Below are 23,832 nucleotides of genomic sequence, written 5' to 3'. Positions count from 1 at the left end.
AGAAACGTCTTACGGTCCCCTGAGAACCGGTCAGGTAACTTGAGGTCGGGTTCTAGAGGTGAGGTGAGGGGTACTACTAAAGCAGCGTCACCCTGATTGACCCTTTGGGCCAGGGCCTGGACCTGTAGGGAGAGGCCCTGCATCTGCTGGGTCAGGGTCTCAAGGGGGTCCATGATAGCGTCAGCGTAGGAGAAATGGTAGACTAGGTAAGGGCTTGTAATTATGTAATGGCAGGAAGGAGGTGAAGGGAAAGTGAGCCCTAATCTACCCACCGCCCTGTCCCTGCCTACTTGCAACGACCCGCCCTAGGCGACGAGGTACAACTGGGCGGCGGTCCCTACGCTGTCTAAGTGCACAGGAAAACAAACAGGGAACATGCAAGGGAAGGGGCAGTAGCCACGGAACGCCACGAGGAAACGGAGCGGCGAACGGACAGTCAGGACCAGGACGAAGTGAGTACACCCAAGCGGGCAAGGAGACAGAAGCAAGCCAGGGGCAAAGCAAAGCAGGTCAAGCAGAACTGCAGCAAGGCAGAAGCACGGCAGAAGCAGGCTGGAGCAAGCAGCAGTGGGGCCAGGAATCCAAAAGAATTACAAGCACTGAGGGAGAGAACAGGGCAGGTAATAAAGGACAGGGGGCGGAGCTAACTCCGACAGACCAGGCCGCGATAGGCTCTCCCACTCCTGAGCCTGCCACCCTGGTTGGTGGGAGATGGTGTCAGTCGAACAGGTCTGGCCTCAGGTGTGGATTGATTAATCCCAGGAGTATACCTAGATGAAGTACCTGGCAGATCCCTAACAGAGACCTGGGCATTACTGCAGAATATACTGGGGTGGCTTGGGCGGGTCTTGTTGACCAGTAAGACCTAATGGAGGGCTTTTTGACAATACCCATATTTAGAGTGAGCCCCAAATTTTTTTTTAATTCCTGCAAATTGGTGGGCGTCCAATCTCTGGCATGGGTGGATGAAGGTTTCTGCCTTATATATTGCGTGGCATATAAATTTGTTTCGTGGACAATCTGATTTAGGATGTCGTCCGTTATAAATAAATGGAAGTAATCCATTTGGACAAAATTTGTATTGTCCACGGTTATGCCAGGAGTGGCAATAAATCCGTGGATTTTAGGCTCAAAAGATGGGGCAGGTGCCCATACAAGAGCCTGGACTGGGGGGACCAGGCTGTCCCGTGCTACAGCGCTACTTGGCCCTGCGCTTTCATGTTCTGCAGTTTCAACTGCATCAGGGACAACGTCCCCTGAAGATGAACCTGAAGTGACGCTATCATCGTCACTGCCCAAAACATGTTCCATCTCTGACGCCATCTCTGATGCGGTCTCCGACTCAGACCACAGCATGGCGTATGCCTCCTCGGCGCTAAACAACTTCCTCACCATAACGTAACTAACACTAACTAAACAAATGTTGTTTTTTTTGGTTTTTTTATAAAACACACAAACTAACTGGTATATATATCTACACTACCGCTAACAAAACAATAAACCGCTATTGCTATATATATTATATATATGTGGATATATATATAATTATATACTCCCTACCTGCCTATTCTAATAGAATAAAAGAAAGAAAGGTAGATAGAAAAAAGATAGATGGATAGATAGATTGTATAGATAGATAGAAATCTATCTATACAGAGAATGTTTTAGAGTGTAACTGTATTTTTTGTGTAACTGTAACTGTAATCTTCTGGCAGCAATTCTCCCGAGTCTCTTCTTCTCCTCAAACTGAAACAATGTTTGAGGAGAAGAAAAGAGGCAGGAGATTTACTGCCAGAAAAGTCAAAATAAAACAAATGTGGTCGCTGTGATAGGTTTTCACAGCGACCACATGTTCAGGGACCATCAGATTGGTCCCTGATACTCTGCCCAGTGCCCAGAGCTGTTGGTAACAGCGTAGGCACAGGGCTGTGTACACGCGATCGCGTGGACACTGTTTTATACGTACAAATGCATGTGATCGCTGTGATTGGTTGTCACAGCGATCACATGTTCAGGGGCCAAAAGATTGGCCCCTGACATTCTGCCCAGTGCCCATGGCTGTTAGCAACAGCCAGGGCATAGATCTGTGTGCATGCGATCGCGTGTGCACAGTCTCTGAAGTGCCGCCGTAATTAGTCTATACGGCGGACTTCAGAGACCCTGACCGCTGGCCGTAAAAATACAGCCAGCTGTCGGGAACCTGTTAAACTGGCTATAAGGGATATTTGTTATCCATTTTGAAAAATGGCCAATCTTGTAGTCTAAGTAGTTATTGATGTCTACGGTTTTGAAAAAAGTTTTAGTAATGAAGGTTTGATTAAGTGAGAAATAACAAGATCCAAAAAGTCTATTTTATTATAATCGGCATTGGTAAAACTGAGGCCCCAAATGTTGTTATTATTAAGAGAGTCACAAAATCGATGGGCGTCATCGATTTTTCCTTACCATAGGAGGAAGAGGTCATCAATGTATCGCATATAAAAAATAATGCCTATCGTGTGTGCTACGGTCTGCTGAGTCGCTGTATCTAAGTCTATCCAGCAGTGTAGCTATAGGAGCCTTAGTCTTATAGATATGCTATCTCCAATATGGATGTTAAAATAATTTTTTTGGGGGGGGATAAACTTACGTCTTGGGGCTTGTGCCCCATATCTTTTAAGAACCTAGCAATGCCCATGGGATAAACTAGAACAGAGATTGCGAGCCAGGCCCTCTCACACCAAAATCTTGTGGAAAGCCTTCCCAAAAGTGGAAACTGTTTTAGCTGCAAAGGGGAGACCAACTTCATATTAATGACTATAGTTTTAGAATGGGATGTCATAAGAGCTCCTGTAGTTGTAATGTATAGGTGTCCCAATACTTTTGTCAATATAGTGTATTTTTTAAGTAATTAGACAAAATAATATAATTATAAATATAAGGATTATTTTTAATACTTGGATGTACATTTTTTGTAGTCAATGCCTTAATTCTAGAACCCATGCACATCACTAAATTCAGTCTCCTTCCCTGACATGCTTTGCCAGGCCTTTACTGCAGTCGCCTTCAATTGCTGCTTGTTTTTGGGTGTTCCAGTCTTCAGTTTTGTCTTCAGTAAGTTAAGAACATGCTCATTCAGGTTGAGGTTCGGTGACTGACTCGGCCATTGAAGAATATTCAATTTTTTCGCCTTTAACACTTGAAATGCACTCCAGATCTTTTATCTTCTTAATTTGTCATGAAATAAGGAGGGAACAGGCCACATCGGGCCACGAAACTACTTATCAGTCAATTGGCCAATTACTTTTGAGCCTGTAAAAATGGAGGGACTGAGGAAAAATGGCTGTAATTCCTAAATGATTAACGCAACATTTTTGTTATACCCCCTGAATTAAAGAGGAAAGTTCATTCACATCTTCATTACTTTGTTCCAATACTGTTGTAGTGTACAGAGCCCAAACTATTAAGATTGTGCCTTCAAATACTTCTGGATCCAACTGTATACAGTAGCCCAATTGGCAGCCATCTGTACAGCTACCAGCATAGAATCCTGCATTACGTAATGCAGCCCAGCAGGTGTCACCCAGCTTTCCTAGTGTTCTGGACGGCAAATCATTCCAGTTAAGCAACCATATTTATTTTTACCCAACTTTCCCTTAAGAAGATATGACAAATAAAAGATTAATAGACTTTTAACTGCTTGGTGAGTCTGGCGCATTAACCTTCTTTGCTTCTTGTTATAAATAGTTGATTGTATCGTTTCTGGTAATTCAGTGAAACCATGCACTGAACACCTACAGGTAATGTAGTATATATTCAGTTTCACATGTATCATGTTCAGATTTAATGTATAAAGAAGAATTCACAATTCAACAATGAAAAACTTCACGGTAAAAAGGCGTCATAAACAGAAGTAACCACAAGAGGGAAGAAGAGCAAATACATCACCACATACACTACATTGGCAGTAACAGGTTTTTTCTGTTTTGTTTTGTATTCATTTAGTTTTTGTTTTTTTTAGGGTGAACTCCAGTTCTTCTTTCATTTCGAATTAACAGAGGATTCTGGGTATTATTGACGTCATAGTGTCCATTAAATCTGAAGCACAACTTCAAAATTAAATGTATTTTCTTTGCATCGTATCATATGGTATCCGGCTGCAAAACAAACATATTATTATGTAATTATTAGGTATACTATGGCATTTTTAGCCTATATAGAATTTTTTTTTATTTTATTTCTACCAAAACTCCACAGTTGACCTGACATAATTCAGTGCTAGGAATTTACTAATTTGTTACCTGTGCTAAAATCTTGTGCGTCCCACACAACACCCCAATAACATCATATATGGCTTTACAAAGGCAAATTAACACTTGCAGGGCACTGAGGGCAATAAGAATGGCGAATAAAATGATGTTCCACTCCACAACTTTGCTGGGTTCTAAACACTGGGACCAGGAGGAAGACTTCACAAGATACCTGGAATAAACACATGAACATAGTCACAGCACAGAAACGCATATACATTGGGTTATAAACAAAAGACTGGTCTCCACTGACGTAAAACTTGATTTCTTCTGTTGGTGTTACCTACGCGTTGTCTATAACTACATGGGGTATAGAGAACAAAAGCCATTCCTGACCTGGGAATGACTATTTTATGTACTTTTCCAGATATAACAGAACCAAGTGTCTACCATTCATGCTACCATGATATCTGTGGATTTACATTGGATTACAGTAATATTTTCCCAGGGTTATTACTATGCAGAAACAATGCTGCCACAAAGGGTTAGATAATAAATTCCCCTCTGCTACATCTGAATGCATGCAGATAAATTCACCTTATCGCCTGAGTGGGCAATAATGTGAACTTTGCTGAATATAGTCAACTATGTTTGGACTAAAGATCAACATCAGTTTCCTTCTGGACTAAGAATATAGAAAATGATCAGTACCCTCCCGATGTGTTGGCAAAGGGGTAACTCCATCCAGTCTCCGTCCTACAGTATGGGCCTTGAGACAATGCCAAGGAGGAGATGATCAAAGAATATCCAGAAAATAACACACCCAGCAGAGCAAACAGTGCAGACCCCAGTCTCTGAAATACATGAAGAAAAGTGACATATAGGGGGATATAAAGTGTCCTTTATCATTTATGAAAGAATAAATAATAAGAACTAATCATTTTGTGGAGAAAAGTAACAATTCACATAGGACATTAATATAAACCACTTATACTTCTATCATCTACAAATAGCCATAAATGTTATACACAGTAGTCCACCATAGGATCTAAGTTATAGTACTGTATATAGCATCACATCACATATCTCACATGAATACCCTAGGAATGAATTGTCTGGTTATTGTTATATGTATGATACAAGGCAGGCATAAAATAGATCAAGTTTATACTCACAGCGAAATATATGTGATACACTTGTTTCCCAGCACAGCAAGATGAGCTGCATTTATAGAAATCCACCAGCAGGAGGACAGTGGATAAAATGATCATCTGCAATTGTCATAAACCAAAATACAATTATTATTATTTTGGTAAAAGATGGTCTATCAGTGAGTGTCCATTATAAAAAAGTGTTCATGTCCTGAAGATTAATCATAAACACTTTATATCTTGTTTCATAGGGGAAATAGAAGACCGAAATACTGCACCAGCTAACATGCAAATTACTTATTTTAGAAGTCCCAGACCAGACAAAGAGGAGTAATAAGCGGTGTTCTCCAGTGACAGTCACTGCTCATCTGGTCAGTCTTCTAAGCCAGTCTTAAAAAGGGGCAACAATGGATGTAGGGACAATGGTATTACTCATGTCAGTCACCAGTAGAACCCAGCAAACCAACAAGAAATGCAGGTTCAATGCTGAATTCCTTGAATTTTGCAAATACCATAGGCTACAAGCCACTGGATGATGAATCATCTTACTCCAGGTATGTCATATTGCAGGGGTTGAAGTATGGAGCGGGCTCACGTGCTGTTCCGGAACGTTTAACACCACAAATGCAGAGGTCAATTGCGACCGCAGCATCTGAGGCATTCAAAAAAGGGGGCAGCCCCTCCGACAGCTCGTCGAGTGCCGATGGTTGTCATGGCAGCCAAGGGGCCTAATAAAGTCCCCCAGGTCTGCCTTTACTCTGCCACTGTTAAGCCCTAAGGCCTAATGAAGGCCCCCAGGACTGCCTTTACTCTGCCACTGTTAAGCCCTAGGGCCTAATGAAGGCCCCCAGGACTGCCTTTACTCTGCCACTGTTAAGCCCTAGGGCCTAATGAAGGCCCCCAGGATTGCCTTTACTCTGCCACTGTTAAGCCCTAGGGCCTAATGAAGGCCCCCCAGGACTGCCTTTACTCTGCCACTGTTAAGCCCTAGGGCCTAATGAAGGCCCCCAGGACTGCCTTTACTCTGCCACTGTTAAGCCCTAGGGCCTAATGAAGGCCCCCAGGATTGCCTTTACTCTGCCACTGTTAAGCCCTAGGGCCTAATGAAGGCCCCCAGGATTGCCTTTACTCTGCCACTGTTAAGCCCTAGGGCCTAATGAAGGCCCCCAGGATTGCCTTTACTCTGCCACTGTTAAGCCCTAGGGCCTAATGAAGGCCCCCAGGATTGCCTTTACTCTGCCACTGTTAAGCCCTAGGGCCTAATGAAGGCCCCCAGGATTGCCTTTACTCTGCCACTGTTAAGCCCTAGGGCCTAATGAAGGCCCCCAGGATTGCCTTTACTCTGCCACTGTTAAGCCCTAGGGCCTAATGAAGGCCCACAGGACTGCCTTTACTCTGCCACTGTTAAGCCCTAGGGCCTAATGAAGGCCCCCAGGATTGCCTTTATTCTGCCACTGTTAAGCCCTAGGGCCTAATGAAGGCCCCCAGGACTGCCTTTACTCTGCCACTGTTAAGCCCTGCCTCTGGCAGGGCTAAACAGAACCATGTAAAAATGACAATACACTGCAATACATTAGTATTGCAGTGTATTATACCAGCGATCTAATGATTGCTGGTTCAAAGCTCTTAAGGGGTCTAATAAAAAGTGTAAAAAAATGTAAATAACGTTTTCAGTAGTGAAAAAAAATAATAATATATTAAAAGTTCCAAAAAAAACCATTAATGTTAGAAAAAATAAAAGTTAACATAACTGGTATCGCCGCATCTGTAAAAGTCAGAACTATAACAATATGACATTATTTAACCTGCTCGGTGAACGCTGTAAAAAAAAATATATATATTTAAAACATTTTTTTTGTCACCTTTTGTCACCTTAGCTCACAAAAAATGGAATAAAGTGATTAAAAAGTCACGTGTACCTCAAAATAGTACCAATAAAAACTACAGCTCACCACGCACAAAATGCGCCTTCACACCGCTCAGTCGACGGAAAAATAAAAATGTTATGTCTCTCAGAATGTGGTGACATAAAACAATCTTATTTTTTAACAAATAGTTTTATTTATTAAAGTGGTAAAACATGAAATAAAATTAGAAATTTGGTATCGCCATAATCGTATCAACCCAAAGAATAAAGTGAACATGTAAATTTTACCGTAGATTGAACTCCTTAAAAACTAATGGTGCAATCGTTGTTTCTTGCCCATTTGACCCCACAAAGAATTTTTTTTCATTTTCCCAGTACATTATATGGAACAATAAATGGTGCCATGAAAAACTACAACTTGTCCTGCAAAAAACAAGAGCCAATATTTCTACATCGATGAAAAAATAAAAAAGTTATGGCTTTTGGAAAGCAAGGACGTAAAAACTAAAATTAGCTGTGGAGGGAAGGGGTTAATCACAAACAGGAAGCTACAAAGTTGTAGCGAGTGGGTGCAATGATGTTTAGGGTATGTTCACACACACTATTTACGGATGTAATTCGGGCATTTTACGCCTCGAATTACGTCCGAATAGCGTAAAACGCCCAAATTACGTCTGAAAACACTGCATGTGAACATACCCTAACAGTTATTTCACCTGACTCCCCTATAAACATGCATGCTTGGCTCTGCTGAGGTAGCATGTTTATTTCAATGAGTGAGGGAAATACGCCACCCCCAGACTAGACATAGCAGCGCCGCGTTTTAATTGGATCAGGAATGTTGAAATTCAACATGCCAATCCTCCTCCATCTTTCCCCTATACACATTAGATTTCAGGCCGGTTCTGCCTAAATCGATTTAATTTAATATGTGTGGGCACAATAGGGCATTATTTACAACTTTTCTGGAGTCCGTCCAACAACTGCAGCCAAAGCACCAGAGAACTTGCTGGCAGAACATACATCTGCTCTAAGGCCCAGCTAACACTAGTGTTATAGCTTTTCTTCACAGATTCATTGGCCTTCATTGCAGCATGGGCGATTGTGTCCTTTAGTCCTCTTCATACCTCCATATCCCACCTGGCTCCCAAACAGTAGATATGATCACTAACACCGTACCCACATAACACAAATACATAACACATACGGCACCCACACAACACTAAAGCCAAAGCAAAAAGGGAAAGGAGCAATATTCTTGGGTGCCCCCAGAAGATCAGTGAGAACAGTGCCCTTGTGAGGCAGTAAAGGTTGTACAAAGCGAATGGAAAGCCCTTGTGATATGATACAATCAAGAATTCTAGTATCACAGATATTGAGATATCACAGAATGGGGAGGGGGCACAATTCAGCTAAAATGACCAAAAGTTTGGTTGTGCATAATTAGAAGTAAGTACACAGTGTTGTGTTAAAACATTAAAGAGGCTCTCTCACCAGATTATAAGTGCCCTATCTCCTACCTAATCTGATAGGTGCTGTAATGTAGATAACAACAGTGATTTTTATTTTGAAAAAAATAATTTTTGAGCAAGTTCTGAACAATTTTAGTTTTATGCTAATTAGTTCTTAATGACCAACTGGGCGTTTTTTTTAAACTTTTTACCAAGTGGGCGTTGTGAAGAGAAGTGTATGACGTTGACCAATCAGACCAATCAGCGTCATACACTTCAACTCATTCATGCCCAGCTTGTTTCACGGCACAGCGTGATCTCGCGAGATCACGCTGTGACGGGACTTTCTCCCACAGGCCCTTCACCGGAGCGATGGAAGAGTCAACAGACATCGCCTCCAGCTGTGCCAGGACGTTTATCCGAATCTGCAGCAGCTGGAGGCGATGTCTGTTCAGTCTTCCATGGCTCCGATGAAGAACCTGTGGGAGGAAGTCCCATTACAGCGTGATCTCACGAGATCACACTGTGCAGTAAAACAAGCTGGGCATAAATGATTGGTCAGCGTCATACACTTCTCTTTACAATCGCCACTTGGTAAAAAGTAAAAAAACGCCCAGTTGGTCATTAAGAACTAATTAGCATAAATTTACAATGTTCATAACTTGCTCAAAAATTATAATTTTTCAAAATAAAAACCACTGTTGTTATCTACATTACAGCACCTATCAGATTAGGTAGGAGATAGAGCACTTATAATCTGGTAACAGAGCCTCTTTAAGTAAATGAAATGCAGTACAACCAACCTCATGATAGATAGATAGATAGATAGATAGATAGATAGATAGATAGATAGATAGATAGATAGATAGATAGATAGATAGATAGATAGTCTAGCAAGTTGATTTTATATCCTAGTTATCATACATGTAATGTCCTGAACTTATTGAAAACTTGTCCTGCTTGCCCACTAGACTTTCCAGTCTTCCCTACGTCAGGACCTTGCAGTAGGGTTGGGACACATAAGACTACTGTTGTTTACCGGCATTAAATCTTCCTTTCCGGAATACAAGTCACAAAATATAATACAGTACTTACCATAATGCCCCCAAAACAGATCCCTTGGAAATACCAGACATAATTTGTGAGCTGATTGTTGGCAGCATACGTTGTATCGCCATTTGGAAAGTACAGCAGGATATTCACAACAATACTCCATACAGCCAGAGGAATGATAGCAAGGACGGAATATTCTGAGCAATTCTTAAGAAACATCTTTAAACAGCAACTAACTAGTAGAGAGAACCTAGGCTTGTATATAAAATCACTATGGTATCTGCAAGTGGTTCAGTATGTGGACAAAGCAGCGGCAAAGAACTGGCTGGTTGCTGGGATATCAACAAACACACAGAGCAGGCAACAAAGCAGCCACTTCACGGAGAAGTATCCCTGGAGGTCTGCTGGGCTGAAGACAGCCGGACTACAAGATGAATGGCAGTTTTGACTTATTTCAAAGCTGGATTCACATGTTGTTTTAATTCAGTTTTTATTTTGTCAAAGCTACAGTAAATCGATAAATCCAACCTTAACCGCTTAGTGACCAGCCTATTTTAGGCCTTAATGACAAGCAGTTTTTTCGTTTTTCCATCGTCACATTTCAACAGCTTTAACTTTTTTATTTTTCTGTCGACATAGCTGTATGAGGACTTTTTTTTTGAGGGATTAGTTGTATTTTTTAATGGCACCATTTTGGTGTACATATAATTTTTTGATGAACTTTTATTAACTTTTTTTGGGGGAAATAGAAAAAAAAATGAAATTCCACCCTTGTTCTATGTGTTTTATATTTACCCCATTTAGCGCGTGGCGTAAATAACATGTTACCTTTATTCTATGCGTCGGTACGATGACGGCGATACCACATATGTATAGATTTTTTATGTTTTACTACTATTGCACAATAAAAACTCTTTTGAACTGAAATAATTTGTTTTTGCATCGTCGCTTTCCAAAAGCTGTAACTTTTTTATTTTTCTGTCAATTTAGTTATATTTGGGCTTGTTTTTTGCAGGAGACTGTTAACAAAATTATGGCAAAAAAAACCATATTAGACTGATATTTTTAATGGGTACATCAACCGATACCCTCAGGTCCACATTTTATCGATATATCGGAGAGGAATAACGCACAGATGCTGCTGGTATGCTCAAAATATTCTTCTGAAGTTTATTGCCAAAATCAATTACAGTAATATCATTCATTAAAGGGAGTAGGCTTAAAGGGGTTTTCCAATCCTTTTTTTTTTTTTTTTAAATCAATGTAATGTTCCTCTATTAATATATTAGTGCACTCTGACTATCTTTTTCTTGATAATAAATGGTTTTAGTAACACTACTCCCTATTGTTTACCTTGAGAGGTTTGTTTTGCTCAGTAAGTTCATTCCTCTTCTCTTCCTGTGTTTCTCCTCCCTGCATGCACTGCTCTAGTCCCAGCATGCAATGTGCATGCAGCAGTGCACTTGCTCCGCCTACTACACCCAGCTCTACTAACTTCTGCAATCTCAGTCTTCATTTTGGTGCTCTCATTCTATTACTGATAGCACAAGCTGAAATCACTGGATATCTGCGTTTTTAACCTCTTAACGCCGAAGGGCGGATATATCAGTGCTCTGCAGCTGCTAGTTCGCGCAGGAGGAGGGATATATCCGTCCTGTGATGGCGCGGGTACTGCCAGTGTACCCACGCGATCAGCGGCAGGAGCACGGCTGTTATACACAGCCTGGCTCTTGCTGCAACTGCCGTAATCGAAGCGCGCTCCGATTCCGGCAATTTAACCCATTAAATGCCGCTGTCAATAGTGACAGCGGCATCTAATGTGTTTGACAGAGGGAGGGAGCTCCCTCTGTTTTATACTGACAGGCAATAATAACAAGAAGTATACCAAAGCATTATATATGCGATCGGCACATCGCATAGAGAAGTCCCATGGTGGGACTAAAAAAAAAATGTCAATCCGTTAAATAAAGTTGGTGAAAAAACAAAAAAAAAATTACAGTGAAAATCAAATAAAACTATTTTTTTTGCCCAAAAAGTTGTTTTTTGAAAGTAAAAGTGTCAAAACAAATCACACATACACATATATGGTATCCCCGCGATCGTAACCACTTGAACAATAAAATTAACACATTAATTAAACCGCTGGATGAACGGCGTCCAAAAAAACAACGGCAAAATTCGCTCTTTTCTCCCATTCCCACCATTAAAAATTAATCTAAGTCCTATGTACCCCAAAATAGTACTAATGAAAACTACACTTTGTCCCGCAAAAATCAAGCCCACGTACGGCCACATAGACGGAAAAATAAAACCGTTACGGCTCTTGCAATGCGGCGATGCAAAAACAAGTAATTTTTTTCTAAAAGGGTTTTTATTGTGCAAACGTAGGAAAACATAAAACCTTTACATATTTGGTATCCCCGTAACCGTGCCGAGCCATAGAATAAAGTTAACATGTTATTTACGCTGCATAGTAAACGGCGTAAATTTCTAACGTGAAAATCAATGCTGGAATAGCTGCTTATTTTCAATTCTCTCCTAAAATAAAGTTAATAAAAGTTAATCAATATATTAAAAGCATCTAAAAATGGTGGAATTACAAAATAAAACTCGTCCCGCAAAAAACAAGCCCTTATACGGCTATGTCGACGGAATAAAAAAAAAGTTACGACTCTTGGAATGTGACCGTGAAAAAAACAAAAATAATCCTTGGTCATTAACGTGCAAAATGGCCCGGTCATTAAGGGGTTAAACGGTTTGAAGAGGTCTTCTGGTACCAAAACAGTGGAAACCCCCAAAAGGTGCCCCCATTTTGGAAACTAGACCCCTTGAGGAATTCATTGCAGTTTTCTTGGGGTGCATGCGGCTTTTTGATCAGTTTTTATTCTATTTTTAAGTGGCGTGGTGACTAAAAAAACAGCAATTCTACTATTGTTTTTTTATTCTATTTTTGTTACAGCGTTCACCGTGCGCTATAAATGACATATTCACTTTATTCTGCGGGGCGATACGATTAGGGCTCATTTACACGAGCGTGTTATACATCCGTGCAACGCGCGTCGCAGGGACCTATGTTAGTCTATGGGGCTGTGCAGCCAGGTGCGTGATTTTCATGCAGCGTATGTCCGCTGCGTGAAACGCACGACGTCCTATATTTGTGCGCTGTTCGCACATCACGCACCCATTGAAGTCAATGGGTGTGTGAAAACCACGCATGTCGCACAGAAGCACTTCCGTGGGACGTGCGTGATTCGCGCAACAGCACTGTAAAGGATGAATGAAAACAGAAAAGCACCACGTTCTTTTCTGTTTACAAACATCCAAACGGAGTGTCATAATGATGGTGGCTGCGCGAAAACCAGGCAGCCGCGCATCATAAAGGGCTGACACGCGGAGCTGTTAATTGCCTTTTGCGCACGCAAAACGCCGCGCTTTTTGCTTGCACAAAATGCACACGCTCGTGTAAACTCGGCCTTACGGTGACACCAGATGTTTATAGTTTTTTTTATGTCTTATGGCGTTTGCACAATAAAATACGTTTTGTAAAAAATCATTCACTTTTTGTGTTACCTTATTCTAAGAGCAAGAACTTTATTATTTTTCCATCAATAAAGCCGTGCGAGGACTTATTTTTTGCGTAACGAACTGTAGTTTCGATCAGGACCATTTTTCTGTACATGCAACTTTTTGATCTCTTTTTAATAAATTTTTTGGGAGGTGAAGTGACCAAACAATTGTGATTTTGGTACGGTTTATTATTATTTTCTTTTACGGCGTTCACCGCGCGGGATAAATAATGAAATAATTTTGTAGTTCAGGCCGTTACGGACGCGGCGATACCAATTATGTATATTTTATTTATTTATATATTTTTATTAATAAAAAAGGACTGATAAGGGAAAAAAAGGGGATTTTTTTTAACTTTTATTTTCTTATTTTTACACATCTTTTTTTTTTACTTTATTACTTTGTCCCACAAGGGGACTTGAGGGCAGGAGGCCCTGATCGCTATTCTAATACTCTGCACTACATGCGTAGTGCAGTGTATTAGAACTGTCAGCTATTCACTGACAGCAAGCATAGTGGGTCCTGACTTTGTCAGGACCCATTAGGCTTCCGTCGATGGCATAGCCGGACGCCATTGTTTGGTGTCCGGTTGCCATAGTAACCATCGCCGGCCGCTATCGTGTAGCAGGCCGGCGATGGTAACTTAACCCCTAAAAAGCCGCGATCTCTATTGAACGCGGCTTTTAAGGGGTTAGACAGCGGGGACACAGCGATCGGTCCCCGCTGTAGGAGCTGCGGCAGCTGCTGTACGAGACAGCAGCTGTCACAGCTCCTGCACCTGTCGGGAAGACGGCCGAAACGGCCGTTATTCCCGCAACTTCGTATTCCGTCGGTAATTTATAAGGGGTTATAATTTCACAGAGCATGCGCGGTGGAGTGTGTTAACCACGCATGCTCTGAGATAAAGAAGCACGTGGTACGGTTACGTCATTTGTGACGTAACCGTACAGTGTGAAAGCCGGAAACCGGAAGCAAGGCAGAAGACTAAATGGACGGGTCTGCACAGGAAGTGCAGATTTTGCTTCACTAAGGGGGCGGTGACGGAGGAGGATATACGACGCTACAGCCATCTGATGAAACGTAAGTACATTGTAAAGTTATATCATTTTCATTGTTTTATTTAAATAAATGTAATTTTTTAGTTCCGGAATACCCCTTTAATTTCAGACAATTATTTACAATATGACAATAACTCTGATTCAGCCAATAGCATACAATGACAATACTTCACAATCAGCCAATCACAGACATACATTACATTTTTAAATATAATATTAGAATTTCATTAGATGCTGATGTCAGGTTTGCAGCTGGCTTATTTCTCTTGGCAAGGATACAATAGATTGTTCTTCTAAGATGGGGGAGTTTTACTGACATACATATGTGAACGTGTCTCCCCTTCTTATCTCACTCCCTCCCCTTTCCTTCTTTCCACAAGCTTCGCATGAGAAGCAAGGCCAAAGGTAACTAACTTAGAAACATACAAAATCAGCATTAAAGAGGCTCTGTCACCAGATTTTGCAGCCCCTATCTGCTATTGCAGCAGATCGGCGCTGCAATTTAGATTACAGTAACGTTTTTATTTTTAAAAAACGAGCATTTTTGGCCAAGTTATGACCATTTTCGTATTTATGCAAATGAGGCTTGCAAAAGTACAACTGGGCGTGTTTAAAGTAAAAGTACAACTGGGCGTGTATTATGTGCGTACATCGGGGCGTGTTTACTACTTTTACTAGCTGGGCGTTGTGCATAGAAGTATCATCCACTTCTCTTCAGAACGCCCAGCTTCTGGCAGTGCAGATCTGTGACGTCACTCACAGGTCCTGCATCGTGTCGGCACCAGAGGCTACAGTTGATTCTGCAGCAGCATCAGCATTTGCAGGTAAGTAGCTACATCGACTTACCTGCAAACGCTGATGCTGCTGCAGAATCATCTGTAGCCTCTGGTGCCGACACGATGCAGGACCTGTGAGTGACGTCACAGCGTGATCTCTGGAGAACACGGCTGTGTCTGCACTGCCAGAAGCTGGGCGTTCTGAAGAGAAGTGGATGACACTTCTATACACAACGCCCAGCTAGTAAAAGTAGTAAACACGCCCCGATGTACACACATAATACACGCCCAGTTGTACTTTTACTTTTCAACACGCCCAGTTGTACTTTTGCAAGCCTCATTTGCATAAATACGAAAATGGTCATAACTTGGCCAAAAATGCTTGTTTTTTAAAAATAAAAACGTTACTGTAATCTACATTGCAGCGCCGATCTGCTGCAATAGCAGATAGGGGTTGCAAAATCTGGTGACAGAGCCTCTTTAATATACTTGTCTTAAAGGAACAATAACTTTCTTATTCACTACAAAAAAACCTAGATGGAGACTCCATGCAAGATTGCTGCTTCACAAAAATGGAATAATTTAAAAAAAATATTTTTTGGGGTAAATTATTTATTTATGAATTTGGGTAAGAAACAAAGGTACATTTGGAATGGGAGCAATGATATGGATAAACAAACTGAGGAAAGAGGGGAAGGGCAAATAATGTACATTAAGAAGAACTATAAGTACAATTAACAATCATAATAAAGTCATCTCTGTTGAGCAAACACTGGTACTTTTTTGCGTTCATGGGACTTACTGATTAACTTTTATTACTTTTGGGGGGGGGGGGGGTGGGCATTGGAAAAAAATAGCAATTCCGCCATAGTTTCTTGCGGTTTAAATTACATGTTAACTTTATTGCTTGAGTCATTACGGTCGCGACGATACCATATATGTGTACTTTTATTTCTTTTTTACACTTTTACTAAATAAAACCACTTTTTAATGAAAAAAATGGTTCTATTTTTTATTAACTGTAATCCTTATTAATAATTCATTATTTTTTCACTCCCACTAGGGGACTTCACTATGCGATCTTTTGATTGCTGCTATAATGCTTTGGTATACTTATTAAACCAAATCATTATTGCCTGTCAGTGTACAACCAACAGGCAATCTATTATTACGTGCCTTTGGCATGGCCTAATAGGCATATAATAGGCATTTGTTAGGCCCTGGCTGCCATGACACACCATCGGGTGTGATCGATGGGAGACAGAGGGAGCTCCCTCCCTGTGTAAATGACTTAAATGCTGCGGTCACTATTGACCGCAGCATTAACCCCTTAATGTCCGGGCCTGAAAAGACCTTAATGACCAAGCCAGATTTGTTCAATCTGGTATGTCTGACTTTATCAGAGAATAACTGTGCGAAAGTTTTGAATAGCCAAGTAATTCTGACATTGTTTTTTCGTCACATGTTGTACTTTATTTTAGTGGTAAAAGTAGACTGATACGATTTGCGGAAATTAATGAAAAAATAGAAAAATTGAAGAAATTTTGTAAAAATTATCATTTTTCCCTATTTTTAACTGCAATATGTCACATATGTACATACATACTGTACAATTTTTTTTATTAAATATATATTTCCATCGCTTTACTCTATTTTGGCAGCACTTTTTAAAAAAAAATTTTTTTTGGAGCAATTTAGAAGACTTACAAGTTTAGTAATGATTTTATACATTTTGAAGTACATTTTGTTTTCCTGCACCAAGCCAGGTTTTCAGAGGCTCATAGGTGTCAGAATGGTGGAAACCCCCACAAGTGACACCATTTTGAAAACTACTCCCCTTAAGGTATTTATTAAGGGGTGTTGTAAGTATTTTGACCCCACAGTTTTTTTGTAAGAATTCATGCAAAGCAGGCGTAAAAACATATAATTTCACTTTTTTCACAAAATTATCACTTTGAAGACCGATTTCTTTGTAAAGCGACCATGAAAATGAAGAAATGCACCCCAAAATCTATCACCCTGTTTCTCCTGTTTTCAAAAATGCCCACATTGTGACCCTAATGCGTTGCCTGGACACACGGCAGGGCCCGAAAGGAAGGGAGCAACCGGAGGCATTCAGGTCTCATTTTTGCTTGAAAATGTTTTAGGCCCCACTGTACATTTGGAGAGGTTTTGAACTACCAGAACGATAGAAACTCCCCATAAACGACCCCAGTTAGAAAACTAGACACCTTAAGGTATTTATCTAGGGGTGTAGTGAGTATTTTGACTACACAGTTTTTTGCTAAATTTAATGTATAGCAGGTGAAATAAAAAAACAAAACACTTTTTATATAAAAGTATCACTTTGAAGACCGATTTCTTTGTAGAGCGACCATCAGAATGAAGAAACACACCCCAAAATCTATCACCCTGTTTCTCCTGTTTTCAAAAATGCCCACATTGTGACCCTAATGCGTTGCCTGGACACACGGCAGGGCCCGAAAGGAAGGGAGCAACCGGAGGCATTCAGGTCTCATTTTTGCTTGAAAATGTTTTAGGCCCCACTGTACATTTGGAGAGGTTTTGAACTACCAGAACGATAGAAACTCCCCATAAACGACCCCATTTAGAAAACTAGACACCTTAAGGTATTTATCTAGGGGTGTAGTGAGTATTTTGACCCCACAGTTTTTTGCTAAATTTAATGTATAGCAGGTGAAATAAAAAAAAACAAACACTTTTTATATAAAAGTATCACTTTGAAGACCGATTTCTTTGTAAAGCGACCATGAGAAGGAAGAAACACCCCCCAAAATCTATCACCCTGTTTCTCCCGTTTTAAAAAATGCTCCCATTGTGACCCTAATGCGTTGCCTGGACACACGGCAGGGTCCGAAAGGGAGGTAGCGCCCGAAGACTTTCAGGACACACGTTTTGCTTGAAAATGTTACAGGTCCCATTACACATTTATAGAGGCACTGAGCTGCCAAAAAGATAGAAACTCCCCATAAATGACCCCATTTTGAAAACTAGACCGCTTAAGGTATTCATCTAGGTGTGTACTAAGTATTTTGACCCCACAGTTTTCGCAGGAATTAATGCAAAGCAGGTGGAAAGAAAATTTAATTTCACTTTTTTTCACAAATGTGTCATTTTTTATTTTTTTTTGAAAATTTTTTATTGAAGAAAAATCAAAGGTTCATACAAAGAACTAGTACAAAATCCAGTTATACATAAAGAAAGGAAAAAAAAAAAAACATGGTCAGAAACATTAAAGCACATATTGTCTGCCTAATACATTTTTACAGTTCCTTAGAAAGATCATGAATGAAATCACATAGATAATCACGACACTTCAGTAAAGCATGCCTGGGAAGTCCGAAATGAGCTATCCCTCCGAATAACAACAAACATCATCAATCAGTTTGCTTCAAAACTCCCAATGAGCCCTTCAAATCCTCTGTGTGATACCACCTGGAGAATCGAATTATTGACATAGTTTCTCTGATCTCATCTGAAGTAAGGTGAGTAATAATAAATGGTTTCCATTTTGCAAAAAATTTTGTTACTTTTGTACTGCTATGTCTCTCAGTGTCAAGCCTATCCGAATATAAGTAAAGTTTAAGCTGATCTGACACATCGGTTATCGAGGGTACGTGACTGGTAATCCATGTATTCAATAGACATCGTTTCGCCACCAAGAGAATGACATGTATCAAAGCGGGCAATTTATGTTCCTTTTTAGATTGAGGTATTATAGGAGTTATATAGTGAAATAGTATCATCAGAGGTGTCATCTGAATGGGGATTCTCCACATGGTATTTATATAGGTAAGTATGCTCTTTCAGTAATCTTGGATCTGTGGGCATGTCCACATACCATGATAAAGGTCCGTACAAGGCTTGTGACATTTCGGACAGCTGGTCAATCTGTCAGGATTATGAGATGTAACAGGTAAATTAAAGGCATATATAGCTGCGTGTATTAGTTTAAAATGTGTTTGCCTCCAGGTTTCATTTATAATATACTTTCTTAATAACAACCAACCCTCCAGAATGCATGCAGAAACTTCAGTATTACGTAATACCTTCTCCCAATAGGGAAATCTGAGTGGTAATTTATAAGTCCCACATTTATCTCTTATCGTCTGATATATGGCAGAAATCGAGTTTGCAGTTAATCTCTGATCTAATAATTTGTCAAAATCATTAACAGATATTTCACCAAAGCTCTTGACACAGAATGATTTAAGTTGCATATACTGGAAGGTCTGATCACCCTGTAAGTCAAATCCTTGCATCAGCTCTGTAATAGTCTTTATACGTGGTATAGAATCATGCAATATATGCGCTATAGTAGTGATGCCGCTCTGTTTCCAACTTCTGAAGAATTTATTAAGCCTTCCAGCCAGAAAATCTTTGTGACTCCAGAGGGGCAAATGTTTAGAAAACTGGAAAGAAAGACCAAATCGCTTTCTCAATTCCTTCCAGGTTGCTATTGTGTCACGTATCGTGATTGAGTGTTTTGCAATCAGCGGGAGAGAAGCATAACTGGAATGCACTAATGACATCAGATCAGCTGGTTCCACCAATGCAGACTCCAAAGCAAAATTAGAATATGAATTAGAGGAATGAGCCCAATCCACAATGTGCCTGCTCAAACATGCGAAATTATAGGTTCTGACATTGGGGACATTTAACCCTCCCTGTGTTCTACTCAGACAGATCTTAGCTAAAGATATCCGGGACCTCTGCCCTTTCCATATAAATCTGGTAAATGCCCTATTCAAATTAGTGACATCTGTATGCTTCAGGAGAAGTGGTATGGTCTGTAAGTGATACAAAATCTTAGAAAAGCTCATCATTTTAATGACATGTGCCCGTCCCATTAAGTTTATTGGAAGTGTTTCCCACCGTCTCAGTTCAGACTGTATTTTATGTATTATGGGGGGATAATTAAGACCATATATGGAAGCCGAGGTTTTACCTATTTTGATCCCCAAGTAACTTATGTGTGTATGAGCAATTTTCAATCCCACCAAGTCAATAGCCTGTCGATCTAAATGAGTAATGGGGAATAAATTAAGAAACTCAAATTTTTCGGGGTTAATTTTGAATCCCGACACTAACCCAAAGTTTTTAGTTTACACAGGTCAATGATTCTGTAAACGCTCATTTGCCCATTAATTGGTTTGTGTAAAAGGGATTTACCCTCTGGTCACCTACTATGGGCATGAGACCTACAATGTAAAAGCAAAGCAAAAACAGCATTCCAAGGTTCCCTATAAAGATAATGGGCTTTTCTAGAGATGAGAGAGCCACTAAGCAAGCAATGGACTGCCAGTTATCTCTAAATGTCATGTCTTTTCTATATCTCAAATATCTCTATATCTTTCTAAAAATGAACTTCTTCTGTTTCCTTGATCATCATCTTCACATAAAACTGATGTCTCCATCAACATCTGTAAGCTGTTATGGATAGGGCCCTTTCTGCTTTTGTCTCATTGTTCGTTCATTTGTTTTAATTATTTGCCATTTCACTTGCTAGTTACTTCCCTGATTGTAAAGAGCTGCGGAATATGTTGGCTCTATATAAATAAAAATCATTATTATTAATGAACCCCCTCTGTCATGATGACCTATATGGCAAATGGAAATAGATCGTCTAAAGCAGACAACCTCTTTAACGCCTTAGTGACCACCAATACGCCTTTTCACGGCAGTCTAGTCTAAGTCCTGCACGGGTGTTCCGTGCAGGCTGGAGCGAGTGCTCCAACGGTCGTTTAACCCCTTTAACCCCTTAACGACCGCCCACCGTCTTTTGACGTCAGGCGGTGCATGTACTCAGTCTACAGCGACGCATTTTGGCGTCGCTGTAGTAGAGGGGGTTTATCGGCACCCTGGTGACATCTGCACTAAAAACCGGCTGTAAGTAACAGGTCCTCCTGGCTGGAGGCGATGTCTGGTCATTCTCCCGACACTGTGAGTACAGCTGGACATGGATGAATGAGAAGTGTATGACGCTGATTGGTCAGCGTCATACACTTTCTTTACAACGCCCACTTGATCAAAAGTAAAAAAACGCCCAGTTGGGCATTAAGAACAAATTTGCATAAATCTTAAAATATTCATTACTTTGTCAAAAATAAACTTTCTTAAAAAAACAAACAGTACTTATCTACATCAAAGCCCCTATTACATTAGGTAAGAGATAGGGCAGTTATAGTCTGGTGACAGTGCCTCTTTAAACTACCTTTTTACTGGACAGGAAGATATTAAATGGTTTTGTCGACAGGTCCCTCGATTCATGGAATCTGCATGCTTGACTTGCCATGTGTACAACACAGAATTCAAAAGCTGCCACTGACAGATCCAGTTGCTTTTGGTAGTTGAGTGGCCATATGTGGTCGTATTAGTATGGACCAGAAGTCATGTCTGACAGTAAGTACTCATGTACATGGCTGTGTTATGGTTCCGTGCAACCCCAAACCCTTTTTATGCCTCTGAATTCATATGTGTAGCGTCCATGGCCGCGGGTTTACTCACCTTACCAACACTCGCAGCCATGGATCCGTGAGCGCTAGTCCCCATCTCCTTCCTAGAAGACGCCAGCGCTCACTTCTGCTCCGGTCTGCTGGCTTAAAGGGCCAGCGCACGAACAAAGGAAATCGTCATCATCATCAACTGCCACGATTTCCTGGTCTATAAGAAGGCTCCAGGCCTTCTGATCCTTGCCTGAGCGTTGTTAGTTTTCCCAGTCTGTCTTGCAAAAGGTCCCTTAGTGTTTCCCGTTCCAGTTGTTATCCGTGCCTTGTTACCTGTTCCTGTTTCCTGTACTTTGCCTCTAGTATCGAGTCGTGCCACGTCCTGTGTCATCTGCCACGTCCGGAGGAATCTGCCACGTCCAGAGGAATCCGCCACATCCAGAGGAATCCGCCATGTCCTGTGTCTTCTTCCACGTCCAGAGGAATCCGCCACGTCTTGTGTCATCTGCCACGTCCGGAGGAATCCGCCACGTCTGGCGCAACATGCGGGACCTGTGTCATCCGCCACGTTTGGCGTTATCTGCTGCGCCCATCTCCATCAGTGCCAGAGCTGCGGCCACTCTCTGGACTATTCAGGTACTCTTGTGCGGGACATTGTATTCTGGGGTTTCCTGTTGTTTGGCCAGCTGCCTCCCCGCTATGGCGGTACGGCCTAGTAGGTCCACTACCCGCTTCGTGACAGTATGCTCAGGCCATGGACCCCGCTGGTCAACCTGAGTCTTTGACGACACAAGCCATGCTGGCTGAGATGGAGGATCTCCAGTCACGACAAGACCAACTCCTCCTGTCGGTGAACGCCATTGCCCATCGGCTGCTTGCTCCAACCTCAGTCGTCACCGCACCCATTCCTGCTGTTCCTCCTGCTACACTTCCTGTCTGTACCGGTGACAATCCCCTGTGTTTCTTGCCACTACCGCCACGCTATGACGGAGATCCGAGGTCCAGCAGGGGATTTTTGAATTAGTGCCTGATCCACTTCAGACTACATGCCAGGTCCTTCTCTTTGGATGATGTCAGGATCGCCTTCATCATCTCTCTCCTTACTGGCAAAGCCCTGGCATGGGCTATTCCTCTGCGGGAACATCAGGGACCAGAGACCTGTGACTTGCAGTGCTTCTTACAGACCTTCCGCTCGATCTTTGAGGAACCTGGGAGAGTTTCTTCAGCTGCTGCATCCTTGCTGACCCTACATCAGGGAGACCTTTCCATGGGCGAGTATGCCATTCAGTTCCGTATACTGGCTGCTGAATTGACCTGGAACAACGAGGCTTTGGTGGCCACATTCTGGCAGGGACTGTGTTCAGGGATCAAGAATGAGCTGGCTGCTCGCGATCTACCCTGGACGATCTTATCCTACTCGCCTCCCGGGTTGACATGAGGATCCAGGAGCGTTCCCAAGAGGTTCTCCGGGAGAGAGACTTTCCTAGGCTGGATTCTACTTTTCAGCAATCCTCCTCAGTCGTCCCACCAGAGGATCCTATGCAGAGTAACCATTTCATATTGTCTACCCAGGAGAAACAACGCAGACGCACTTCTGGACTTTGTCTGTATTGCGGCCTCAGAGGCCATATTGTGCGCCTGTGTCCCCAGAGGCCAGAGAGACCCCATTGCCTAGGACTGATTGGAGAGACAACCCTAGATGGAACGGTACCTAATAAAGCATTCTGTTCCAAGCTGACTATTCCTGTGACCCTAGTATCCGGTGAGAGGACGCATTGGGTTTCCGCCTATCTTGACTCTGGTTCTGCTGCAAACTTCATCCAGAAAGAGCTTGTGGATCATCTTCAGTTGCCCACAGTCCCCCTAGAGACGTCTTTGGCTGTTGCCTCAGTTAATGGACTGCCTCTGCCTGATCCCATCATTTCTAAAACCAAGCCGTTGAAGCTCCAGTTTGGAGTCCTTCATTTTGAACTAATTTCTTTCCTTGTTTTGCCCAAGGCCATCAATCCTTTTCTACTAGGCCTGCCTTGGCTTCAACTACATGCCTGGACTGGAATTCTGGAGAGGTTCTCCAATGAGGCTCCAAGGGCCATGGTCGTTGTCTGTTGCAGATCCATACTATCAAGCCTCCCCTGCCTCAGTCATTGGCGGGACTGCCTCCCCAGTTTGCTCAGTATGAAGATGTTTTCAGCAAAAGGGAGGCTGAGACGCTG

General features: G+C 41.6%; 1 protein-coding gene across 2 annotated transcripts; it reads right to left on the bottom strand.

Annotated features, from left to right (window-relative positions):
- Nucleotides 1–2,941: 2,941 nt before the first annotated feature.
- Nucleotides 2,942–11,621, bottom strand: TM4SF18 (transmembrane 4 L six family member 18). Of its 2 annotated transcripts, none has more exons than XM_075863985.1 (5): nucleotides 11,105–11,621; nucleotides 5,405–5,500; nucleotides 4,941–5,083; nucleotides 4,281–4,461; nucleotides 2,942–4,136 (listed from the first exon to the last, which is right to left on the bottom strand). In XM_075863985.1, exons 1-5 carry the CDS (start codon nucleotides 11,189–11,191, stop codon nucleotides 4,122–4,124), a joined length of 522 nt encoding a protein of 173 aa, XP_075720100.1. In that variant the 5' UTR covers nucleotides 11,192–11,621; the 3' UTR covers nucleotides 2,942–4,121. The 2 variants fall into 2 exon arrangements, with proteins under 2 accessions (XP_075720100.1, XP_075720099.1); XM_075863984.1 differs by lacking the exon at nucleotides 11,105–11,621 and adding an exon at nucleotides 9,794–10,113.
- Between the last annotated feature and the right edge of the window lie 12,211 nt (nucleotides 11,622–23,832).

Source organism: Rhinoderma darwinii, chromosome 4, assembly GCF_050947455.1.
Source record: "Rhinoderma darwinii isolate aRhiDar2 chromosome 4, aRhiDar2.hap1, whole genome shotgun sequence".
NCBI classification, from domain to species: domain Eukaryota; kingdom Metazoa; phylum Chordata; class Amphibia; order Anura; family Rhinodermatidae; genus Rhinoderma; species Rhinoderma darwinii.
This window is presented reverse-complemented; position numbering and strand designations above follow the sequence as displayed.

Coding starts and splice junctions, on each gene's coding strand:
- TM4SF18 (XM_075863984.1), bottom strand. CDS start 9,970: ATGTTTCTTAAGAATTGCTCAGAATATTCCGTCCTTGCTATCATTCCT. Junction 5,501..9,793: donor TCTGTTTTGGGGGCATTATG/GTAAGTACTGTA, acceptor TGACAATTGCAG/ATGATCATTTTATCCACTGT. Junction 5,084..5,404: donor TGTATCACATATATTTCGCT/GTGAGTATAAAC, acceptor CATGTATTTCAG/AGACTGGGGTCTGCACTGTT.